This window comes from Orycteropus afer, unplaced genomic scaffold, assembly GCF_000298275.1.
Source record: "Orycteropus afer afer isolate SDZICR_OR568_19922 unplaced genomic scaffold, OryAfe1.0 scaffold00011, whole genome shotgun sequence".
NCBI classification, from domain to species: Eukaryota; Metazoa; Chordata; class Mammalia; order Tubulidentata; family Orycteropodidae; genus Orycteropus; species Orycteropus afer.
In genome coordinates this window covers 15859385-15871617 of record NW_006921598.1, presented here as the reverse complement: position 1 = coordinate 15871617, position 12233 = coordinate 15859385, and the positions used below count along the sequence as shown (strand labels likewise).

The 12233-nt window shown below is 37.5% G+C and overlaps 1 protein-coding gene across 1 annotated transcript in view; it reads left to right on the top strand.

Annotated features, from left to right (window-relative positions):
* Positions 1-11476, top strand: part of LOC103206096 (cytochrome b5 reductase 4) — a 138547-nt gene extending 127071 nt beyond the window's left edge. The window contains exons 16-17 of the mRNA XM_007951535.1: positions 8902-9066; positions 11422-11476. Of these exons, the coding sequence (XP_007949726.1) occupies positions 8902-9066; positions 11422-11476 (220 nt within the window). The remainder of the gene's footprint in view (positions 1-8901; positions 9067-11421) is intronic.
* Positions 11477-12233: the final 757 nt, after the last annotated feature.

The following is a 12233-nucleotide window of genomic DNA, read 5'->3' as shown; positions in this document are numbered from 1 at the left end:
TGACATGAGACAAAGTATATGTGAACTGCTGTATGAAAAGTGAATTTACTCTGTAAATCTTCACCCAAATCCTAATTAAAAAAAAAAAAAAAGAAGGTATTTTACTTAGGCATATCTGTATTTTAGTTAGTGGTTGAGGCTATTTTATATTTTAAATCGCCCCTTCCTACTTTGTCACTCCTCATTGTCACTTCCAAAAGTAATACAATTTCTTGATGACAAAATGTGTCACCTAAACACATTTTCTTGGTTCCATTATTGGTGGATTGTGGATTTAAAAAAGAAAATCTCTTAGATTGTATAGTTAAAAACTGTGAAATACCCTACTTTTTGTATGATTAGATCTCAACCTTCTAAATCCTTTGTGGAACAAGGAAAGATATGACAGATACTGAGGCTATATAGTAATGTATGATCTAATATTTTCAGTTTTGGCAACTGTGCTGTGCTTTTTCTCAGAGTTTATCTGGATAACGTCATCAGCAAATGAAATTTCTAGAAACATTACGATATAATGGAAACTTATTAGTCTTGTGACCTTGGGCAAGTTATTTATCTCACTGAGCCTTATATCCATATCTACTTCATAGGATTGTCTGGGTATGGGATCAATGAGATAACATATATAGGTGCCTGGTGCAGTAATTGACATAGCAGATATCCATTCATATTTGTGAGTATCTACTGTGGGCTCACATATGGGGTACAACAGTAAATAAGATACTGTGTGGGCTTATTTTCTCATGCAGGCCAGGGAATGTAGCTCTTCATTTTCCCTCATTGCTGAGCTCAACAGAACTATAAACAAGTAAGTACTCAAGCAGTACTTTTTTAGAATATTCTCTATTTCAGTCACTTTTCATATTATTAAATATATAATAAAATTTGAACAGGAAAAAAAGGAAGTTTACCTAAATTTATCAGAGTGTGCTGTTATACTTGATTGTTAGCTCTAGTGGTTGGAATTTAATTCGTAATATTCCAAATCTAGCAAAATCTACACATTTATTTTTTAAAAACAAATAAGAAAAACAGAAGGAAAATATGTGCAGTAGTATATCTGAGTAATTGCTATGTAAAAGTGAAGTCCAAATTAAATTTCACTTATTTTTCCCTTAAATACGTGAGCAGTGTTCTTGAGGCTCACTTGACTCATTCTTACACACTGGCCTATCCCTCTTCCACCCTCAGTAGAATGCACGAGCTCTGTAAGTTTGTCTGCTTTTGCAGAACTAATTTTGAGGTGTGGGACACTTGGATAATGAGGTGATCTTCTGGACAATGTTTTGTAATGTATAAATATTGTTGTTGTTGTTGTTGTTATATGCCATTGAGTCAGACCCAACCCATAGCAACCCCTCCTTGGGTTTCCAAGGCAGTATCACTACGGAAGTAGATTGCCCCATCTTCCTTCCGGGGAGTGGCTGGTGGGTTTGAACTGCCAGCCTTCTGGTTAGCAGTCAAGTGCCTTAGCCACTATGCTACCAGAGCTCCCATATATAAATATGGAAGTATTTTTCTTCTTTTAGAAAGCCATTATTTTTGGAGGCAGTAATCTTATTTTAGTAACCTCATGGCACATTGTTTTGTACAAACAGTGTTGATTTTTCCCCCCTAAAGTTAACACATACTTGTATCAAAAAAGGAAGAAAATCACCCATAATCCTACCGTGCAAAGTACAACCATGAACATTATATACCTACTCCTCACTTATCAACTATCTTGTTATCCAACATTTCACATTTACAGCAATAGTTAAAAAGTCTAGTATCTATCTTGTGCATTAACCTGGTTTTTCTCCCTGCATCCAGTTCTCCAGTAGGTCTCCTACTGGTCCCATCCCTACCATGGGAGCCACTATTGCAGCTCTTCATATGAAGGAGGCAGTTGAGGTGGATTTTGAGGGATCCCTTATGAGAAGGGCTCACGAGTGGTCTGAGAGGCCCAGGAGGAGGTTGAGGCAGCGAGGTTGCCCTGAAGGGATCAACTCCTACAGTGAGAAGGGTACTGGGGATAATTCAGGGCCTGGGGGCTGCAAAGAACCAGCTGCTGCCTCCTCCTCTGTGGCCTGGACGGCTGAGCTCCTCTTCCAAGCAGCTTTTTTGTCTTTAAGTCCTTGGTATCAGATTCCAAACCCTCCAAAACCAGCAGCCCTTCGTACATTTCTGTGAGGTCCTCCCCATCCTTCAGGGCAGCAGCAGGCAGCTGGGGCAGCAGCAACCCCTACCACCATCATGATCCCTGGCCTTGATGGTTGCCCAAGCCCTATAGCCTCCAGCAGTACCGCTAGACTAGCCCTAGGCCCCAGGTCCACTCGAGTGCCAGCCCTGAAGGCAAGTTCTTGGAGTCCAGAGCACAGCGGTGTTGGTGACACAACAGTTCTGAGGGTCCAGGCCCCAGGGCTGCCTCCATTTCCTCCTCCTCCTCGCATGACATCACTTTTGCATAATAACCTGGACTTTGGAACCTAACCATGTCCATAAGTAAAGAGTTAGTGTAGTCTGTTTTTGTAAGCAAACACGTAACATTTTTGTTTGTATTTTTCAGATAATACAGTCACACATAACTACCATTTTGTGCTTTTTGTGAATATTCTACATGCTGACTTCTCTAAGCCAATAATTCTCAACCAGGAGTAATGTCGCCCTCAAAGGACATTTGGCAATGTCTAGAAACATTTTTGATTATCACAACTAGGAAAGAGGGGGCAACTGGTATCTACTGGATTGTTGTTAGATGCTATCTAGTTGATTCCAACTTAAAACGACCTTATGTGCAACAAAATGAAACACTGCCAGGTCCTGTGCCATCCTCACAGTTGTTGCTATGTTTGAGTCCATTGTAGTAGCCACTGTACCTTTTTTTTTGCTGATCTGTTGACCAAGCATGATATCCTTCTCCAGGGACTGGTCCCTCCTGATAAAATGTCCAAAGTGCGTGAAACGAAGTCTCACCATCCTCACTGTTAAGGAGCATTCTGCCTATACTTCTTCCAAGACAGATTTGTTCATTCTTCTGGAAGTCCAAGATATATTCAGTATTCTTCAACAGCACCATAATTCAAAGGCATCAATTCTTCTTCAGTCTTTGTTATTCATTGTCCAGCTTTCACATGTATATGAGGTGATTGAAGATATCATGGCTTGAGTGAGGCATATGTTATTCCTCAAAGTGACATCTTTGCTTTTTAACAATGTAAAGAGGTCCTTTGCAACACATTTGCCCAATTCATCATTTGATTTCTTGACTGCTGCTTCTGTGAATGTTGATTATGGATCCAAGTACAATGAAATCTTTGATAACTTCAGTCTTTTCTCCATTTATCATGATGTAGCATATTGGTCCAATTGTGCAGACTTTTGTTTGCTTTACATTGAGTTGTAATCCATGCTGAAGGCTGTGGTCTTTGATCTTCGTCAGTAAGTGCTTCAAGTCTTTCTCGCTTCAGTGAGCAAGGTTGTATCATTGGCTCATAGAAGGTTGTTAATGAATCTTCCTCCAATCCTGATGCCATATTGTTCTTAAAGTACAGCTTCTTGGATTATTTGCTCAGCATACGGATTGAATGAGTGTGGCAAATGGATGCAAAACCCTGATACACACCTTTCCTGATTTTTAACCATGCAGTATCCCCTTGTTCTGTTTGAACAACTACCTCTTGGTCTATGTACAGGTTCCTGACGAGCACAATTAAATGTTCAGGAATTTGCATTCTTCATAGTGTTACCCATAATTCATTATGATCCATACGGTTCAATGCTTTTGCATAGTCAAAACACTGGTAAACATCGTTCTTCTATTCTCCACTTTCAGCCAAGACCTATCTGATACCAGTGGTGATATCCCTCATTTCATGTTGTCTTCTGAATGTGCCTGAATTTCTTACAGTTCCCTGTTTGATATACTACCAGAACCATTTTTAAATTACACTCAGCAAAATTTTACTGGCATGATGTGTGCTTTTATTACTATAAATTGCCCTCTGAATACTCCTGCTGTGTCCCAAAGATTTTGGTATGTTGTGATTTCGTTCTCATTTGATTCAAGGAATTTATTAATTTCCTTTTTTATTTTTTCTGTTACCTACTAGTTTTTAAGGAGGGTGTTAATTCAGTTTCCATGTGTTTGCTATTTTTTTTCCTTGCTTTTCCTATTGTTGATTTCTAATTTTATAGTGTTTTGATCTGGGAATATGCTTTGCAGTATTTTGATAAAGTTTATAAAGTTATTGAGACTTGCTTTGTGGCCTAACATATTGTCTCTTGTAGAGTGTTCCATGTGCACTGGAAAAGAATGTAGGTTTTGCTGTTTGGCAACACTTAGGCATTCACCTTTCTCCTGGTTGATGTGATAGAGGGTGAGAATATGCACACAGATTGCTGTTAGCTGTACCTGTAGAGCAGTTGAGGGTGGGTTGAGCTGGTATTGGCTGCCATCTATCATTGAACAGTTGGTGCAGAAGCAGGTGCGGGCCCTCACCCATTGGGTGGGGCTGCAGTAGGTACAGATGTGATTAGGTCATGTAGGCATGGTTGCTTTCTGTTCATGAGTTGTTAGCGCAGTTACCAGTCCTCGGCAGATGGAGCCAATTATCAGGTTTCTGCCTGAATCAGAATGCCACTTGCAAATATTCAAAATGGCCACACTGCCAGGCCATTCAAGAGATCCACAGCTCTGTTTGTCTCCTTATTCACTGTTTTCATTCTGTTTCTTCTACTGGTCAGTATTTAATCCACTTCATTACCTTTCCTTCAAAGTTTAGGATTCTAGGATTATCTTCTCTATCTGTTTCAATTGGTTTCTTTTTTCTTTGTTGTAGAAGGTCCATGTTGCTTGTCTACTTTTCCCTCTATCTTGCCAGAAGCCCTCCAGAGTCCAGTTTTGTTGAAGTAAATGTAATGCATGGAGGAGAACAACGTGAAATAACTTTGTAAAAATAAAGCCATTGAACATTATATCAGTTTTAGAAGGAATTTTATTGGTGGTCACTTCTAATTCTCTTGTACAGTCAAAGAATCAGGATGGGCTAAAATAAGGAGATAAAAAACCTTGAATGCAACTCATATATTAAATAAATATTATAGATTAAGTTAAAATAGGAAGGCCTAGCAATCCTCTGCAACAGTCTCCCTTCAGTACTCACAGACTCTGTACAGAATGCCTGACTGTATTTCTGTACTCTGGTGTCAGAACTGAGATAAGCAATTTATTAATCTAAGTTAAGATAGCAAATGCTGATGATTCCAGAAACATAAGTGAATTGAACACCATGCCTGACCCCATTTCTATTTATCTAGCCCATGATGCATATTGATATACAGACTCCTAATCTGAACCCTCATATCACTCTGTTCCTCCCAGGAAATATTCTTCAAATTGTGTGTTTTGGGGAATATGTTCCTGGAGATGTTCATATGTTCCCCCACTAAAGGCTCTGATTAAATAATAGGAAAAGTATGTACCATATTACCTTGTTAAAGATTCACTGTGAGTCTAACATATTAAAGACCTGGAGAAGTACTGAAGAGACCTGTTTAATTTGTTTTGACCTAGTATATCCTGAACTTATTTGGTAGATTAACCTTTTTTTCTTGGAGTAGTCCTTAACATCTAGAAGACTTAATTTTTCTGAGAAATGGTTGCATAGTATGTGTTTTAGCCAATCTTAGCCCCTAGTAGTTTATCTTTTGAGCTATTTTTTCTATGAGCAAATAACATTTTTCTATAGCTGTAATATTTCTCTTTCTTGAAAGGAAGATTGAGCAATCTACTTCCGTAGTAATACTGCCTCAGAAACCCAAGGAGGGGTCTCTGTGAGTCAGATCTGACTCGACGGCAGTGAGCTATTTATTTATTTAAATATTTCTCTTTAGCCAGAAATGACAGGCAAAGCTGAGGCCTGAAGACTCTGAAATACTATTGTGTGGGCAGTGAGGCAGCACTGAAGCTTTTTTTAGCAAAGAAGTTGTATGACTGCATTTGGGATTTTAGGAAAACTAATCTGGCAGCACTGTGTAGCATGGATTAGGGCTAAGAGTATTGTGGCATTGTTTTAGACAAGAAACATAAAGACCTGATCTGGAGTTGTGTCAGTAAAAATGAGAAGGATCTATGTGAGAAATAGGAAGGAGGTAATGTTTGGAACCTGATCGAGTACAGGAAGAGAGATAAAGTATTGGATGATCTCAGGTTTGGGTGTGATTTACACTACGTACATTTCTGTTTCTAGATTTTCATCTCAAGTTACTATCAATCTATTTTAAAATACATATTTTTGGATGAGTTTACTTACTTCCATTGACCTTTCAGAGCACATGAACATTCATCAGAAGCAGGTCTGCTGTCTCACTTGCTTTTTTTTCCCCTATGTTGCTTTGCACCTTATGAATTACTTATATTTATTTGCATGTAGCCTTTTCCAGCCTTAGTCCTTTCTAAGTACTTTGAGAGGAATTTCAGAATATTGACTAATGTGCCCCTTAGAAACCGGTTGCTGTTGAGTTGATTCCAACTCATAGAAACTCCACGTGTCAGAGCAGAACTGTGTGCTTCACAAGGTTTTCGGCAGCTGATTTTCTGGAAGTAGATTGCCAGACCTTTCTTTCAAGGCACCTTTGAGTAAATTCAGATGTCCAGCTAATCATACTGTAATTGTTTTAAGCAGTAAGTTGGCCCTCATTCAGAAATTCAAGAAGAGAAGATTCTGCAGTAACCATCTATCTTTGGATGTGGTATAAAAAGTTCTTTGTTAAAGAATTCTTGAGTAGATAAACAGGATGGCAGCCTTTTTATAATATCCCCAGATTGTATACATACTGCCTTTTCACTTTTCCCATTGAGTGCCTAATAGTTATAGCCCAGGGACCATTTTGTGGATGAATATAAAATGCATGAGAAGTTGACCTCATTTATGCAAGGATCTCTATTATTTGTCACCTTTTTGTAGATACCCGTAGAAAGTGTGCCACTTGGTAGGCCTTTTTTCTTCCTTTCTATCCTTTTTTCTTTTTTCTTTTTTTTTAGCATCCCAATAAAGGAAAATTATGAATGGGTACTTAAGACAGATGACAGGGACTTCAGTATTAATTTATATATCTTACCAATTTTATCCTAGCAAAAGGTTTATTGGCAATAAAACCAGAGGTGACTATTATTTATCTTTTGATTTAAGAGGGCAGTTTTGTAACCACTTCTTAAGACAGTAGCTCCCCAGCTGCTGTTGATAATCTGATGACAAGTTATGGATCTTCCCAGAAAAATGGACTCATGAATTCACATACTTTTTTTATTTTATATATTTATTTCATGGATACCAGCACATAGCTTTGTTCTTCTAATTTTTATTTTTAGTCAATATGGCTTCTTTATAAATAAATTATTTTATTCATTCACTAAACTTTTTTTCCTTTTTGCACACAGAACTTATCTTAATTTTAGCTGCCAGGAAGGAAAGAATAGGTTAGTGAAAGAGAATAATTATACTATTTTGAATAGGGTGATTAGCATTGCCACTAACACTGAATGGAAACAATGAAGGGTGAGAAATAAAAAAGAATTCTGTAGATGTTTTTGAATGTAAAATCATAGATACTAGAGTTACAAAAGATTATGTAGTTCCCCAAGCTCATTTTACAAATAGACAGTAAGACTTGGAGGTTGGGTCTAGGAGCAGAGCTGAGACTGGTCTGTTAGCCCCCAGGTGTGGCACTCTTACTTGATCTGTGCTGATTTCCCAGGCTCGTTAATATTTGGTAGCCTTAACCCAGCTGAATCACCTGGTGTGAAGGCAGCTATGCCAGCCACATTGGTTTCTGTTCTGCTATTTGGTTCCCCACCATCGGGGAAAAAAAAACAAAAAAAAAAAACTGTTCATTACAACTTTTTTCTAGCTCAATATATAATCAATTCCTGTTACTCTTCAGAAAATAGCTCAACAGGTACATAGAATTTTTAATTTATTGTGGCTCATTCCCATCAGTTCACTTAACAAATCACTAAGCCTGTAGGAAGAAGTGGCCTGAAGTTCCATTTTGAGACTTGGTTTGATGTTCTTTTTTCTAATTTGAAGTCTGTACCTTCTTTTTACTTTCATATGTTTCATTCCATAAATATTTGAGTGCCTCCTGTGTATTGGCCGTTAGGGATACAGTGAAAACCAAAGCAAATGTGCTCTCCTGGAGTTTACAGTCTAATAGAGAAGGAAGACATTAATAAACAAATGTTTCCTTGATCACGTATTTGCAACCTGAGGTAAGGACTGTGAAGAAAAGGAAAAGGGAAAGTTTTGTACAGAACATGTAACAAACGACCCTAGACTAGAGGGTTCGGTGCTTCCCCGTGAATACATAAGCTGAGAACTAAACAGTGAAGGGTGGCAGAAGCATTACAGAAAGAAAAGGGTGAATGGTCAGAGTTACGGCAGTAAAGACAGAGATAATGCCAGGTATGTGGCAGGGAGATCTAAGTCTTGAACATGTTGAGGCTGAAGCCTTTGAGATCATAACAGTAAGAAGCCAGGTAGTTGTTTGTTACAAGGGCCTAGAAAGCATTCGAGAGGTTGAGCTATGGATAAAAATGCCCATGTACCTCATAGTTGCTCTTTATTGTGGTTTGTACAAGCAGGTTAGTAATAAATAGTGAAGTTCTCCAAGTTCTATTTTTTAAAAAGCCAAATTATTTCTTATTTATAGAAAAAGCTAATCCTTAGTAAATGTGAATTTTGATCTGTATAGTTTCGTTAACTCATTGTATTTTACTCCAGTGCTTTCATAGAAAATCCGTATATATCAAATTGTTCTCTAAAGGAAAAAGATTTTTAAAAGGATGTATTTTAGTGAACTTGAAGCATGTTGAGAATGTATGCAAATCACAGACATTTTTTAACTGTTTCTTTCCTGTAGATTTGATGTTGAATTTGTTCTCTCAGAGCCCATTTCTGAATGGAATGGCAAGCGGGGATACATTTCACCAGCTCTTCTTTCTGAATTTTTAAAAAGAAGCTCAGACAAATCCAAAGTTCTCATCTGCATTTGTGGACCAACGCCATTTACAGAACAAGGCATCAGGTGAGTAGGAAACACAGTGCTGAAACCATAAAATGAAGATCTTCCCATAAAAAAACAGTGGACATCTTTCAGTTCTTCCTTTTGTATGAACCTGCACTTTAATAATTTGTTACAGCTTAAGAAAGTAATCTTCATGCACATGAAGGGGTAGAGGCCAGGAACATGCATGATATCAGCCAAGAACACAAAAGTAAGATACAGCCAGCTCTCCAAGATCTCTGCTAATGACTAGCAATATGGATCAGTTCACAGTGGTACCACAACCTTGTTTGGGACATCAAGTTCAAACTCTTCTTCCTCCAAAGCTTTGTGATATATACTATTTAATAAACCATATAAAAGCCCAGTGGTTAAGCACTTGGGTACTAACCAAAAGATGTGGCAGTCTGCTTCCATAAAGATTTACAGCCTTGGAAACACTGTGGAGCAGTTTACTATGTCATATAGGGTCACTGTGAGTTGGAATTGACTCAGTAACAAGAGGTTTTTTGTTCTAAATTGTAATCTCTACAGATTTCTTTTCTTAGTTTTACCTCAGAGCTAATCTTTCTATGCTATACTAGCTGGCTTGCCCACAGTTGCTCAGGAGTATTCCTAATCATTGTGCATAGATGCCTGATGTTATTACACACCCTTGAACATGCTGCCTAAAGTTTTAGCTCAATTTAAGTCAGCACTTGCAATTCATAGCATCTGCCTTTGTGACCTTCAGTTTAAGACTATACTTCTTGAACTACCTTAACTTTTCCGTCTTACTGTATGTAGTATATCATGCTTGACAGTTGCATCGACCTCTGATTATACTGCAGTTTTCACTGTTCTGAAAACTGACTCTTCCTTTGAGATGCCCACTCTGAGAGCTCTCCAAACTTAATTTCTTGTCTGCTACATAGTTACAAGGAGCTCTGGTGATCCAGTGGTTAAGGCATTTATTTGACTGCTAACCAAAAGGTCAGTGGTTCAAACCCACCAGCTGCTGTGAAGAAAAAAAGTGAGGCAGTCTCTTCTGTAAAGATTTGTAGCCTTGGAAACCCAGTGGAGGTTGCTATGAATCAGAATTGATATGATGGCAGTGACTTTGGTTTAACATAGGGTGGTGGTGGTGGTGGTGTTATGTGCCGTCGAGTCGGCCCCGACTCATAGTGACCCCTCCTTGGGTTTCCAAGGCAGTATCACTACGGAAGTAGGATTGCCCAACCTTCCTTCTGAGGAGTGGCTGGTGGGTTTGAACTGCCAGCCTTCTGGTTAGCAGTCAAGTGCTTTAGCCACTATGCTACCAGAGTTCCTATAGGTTATAGTATAACCATCTGAAACATACTCTTCATATTTGGTGAAAATTTATCAAGTTTGTATGATGTGATAACAGACTTATAAACCTACCTTTTGTTGTTGTTGTTAAATACAAACAGCTTATAATTACATGGCTAATAAAATTTCCTTTTTCCACTACACATTAACTTTATTACAGAGATTGAAAAATAAACGTCTCTGCTTTCAAAGCCTTCACTGGCTAGTGGTACTAACCAATGCACATACTGGACTGAAATATGACTTAGAATGCCATAAATAAAATACTACCAATATCAGTCCCTAATGAACTAATAAATGTCTACATATATCATCAATGGTTGCTAACATCCAAGAGATTCAACTCATAGTGACCCCTCCTTGAGTTTCCTAGGCGGTTTCTCTACAGAAGTAGATTGCCCAATCTTCTTTCTGAGGAGTTGCTGGTAGGTTTGAACCTCCAGTGTTCTGGTTAGCAGTCAGATCCTTAGCTGCTATGTCACCAGCACTCCCATCCAAAGAGAAGCAACCAGATAGGATGTTCCTCATGATGGAAGAACACTACATATGAGGTGGTCTTGCCACAAAGAATTGAACCTGTATCTGATCAAGCCCATAGATTCAACTATTAATTATGAAAAATAGAAGAATATAGGAACAGATTATTAAAATACAGCACAGGATAGAACAAAATGAGGGCTAGGGAATGTGCTACAGGTGAAAGTCTGATTTTGTCAACAAACAAATTGCAAGAGAAAGATGGAGGAATATCTTAATAGATCAGAAAATACTTAAAAGGCATTTACAATGAGTGGATTTTAATTGAGTCATCTTCCAAAAAAACTAAAAAATTATGGCATTCATGAAACACTTGAAAAATTGAACACTATATGATTGATGATATCAAGGAATAATTGTTAATTTTTGAAGTATAATCATATTGTGATACTTTAAAAAAATTACTAATTCGGAAAAATGAAAAGTAAAGTACTCTGGTTATAGTAAACTTAAATCTTATTTATTTCTTAATATTTTCTCTAAGGAACATGTGTTTTATTTGTTTTTCAGGTTGCTGCATGATCTAAACTTTTCCAAAGATGAGATTCATAGTTTTACAGCATAATGAAGAACTGTCATTGTCCTTTATGCAGCTGAATTATCTAAATTTGTGATTGCTTAGGTTTTTTAAGAGAACATTTTTGTATATACAGAAAGGCTAACTAGAATCCAGGCTTCTGTTTTCTTAAATTCAATCAAATGTTCCTTCACTATAGATAACTTGTGCTTTATTTTGTACCATAACTTATTTTACTACTCCTACTACTGATATTTGCCTAGAAAGTCAATCATGTAACAAATACATACAGGATTCTTTGTTATGAATCAAAAATTTCTTTACCATTTAAATTGTCTATATCACTGTTTCAAAATAGGCACTTGTGTTTTATGACATGATAAAGTAAATGATCACTTTGATCACATTTCTATGCTGTAACATACCCAATTAGCAATACAATGAATTTTACATTGCACTGTTAACTCAGGAAATGGTCAGTTATGTCCTTGTTATTAATATTAAAACATGGAATGTTATGACTTCTTACATGATGCAGACCTTTGTGTGTGTGTGTGTGTGTGTGTGTGTGTATGTGGCTTGATTCAGAGTAGAATAAAATTATACCTAAGCACTTTTTAATCCTTGTGGTGGGAATGTGGTTGAGTGTAAAAATACTGGTTCTGTGTCTAAGGATAATTTAAAAAGACAGCAATAAAAGATATTGAAGATTCTTCACATATATTGCCTTGGACTAGGTGTGTTTGATTCATAGCCAAAGTCAAGTGCAAAAGGCATCAGGAAAGGGAATGAAATCGCAGCATCC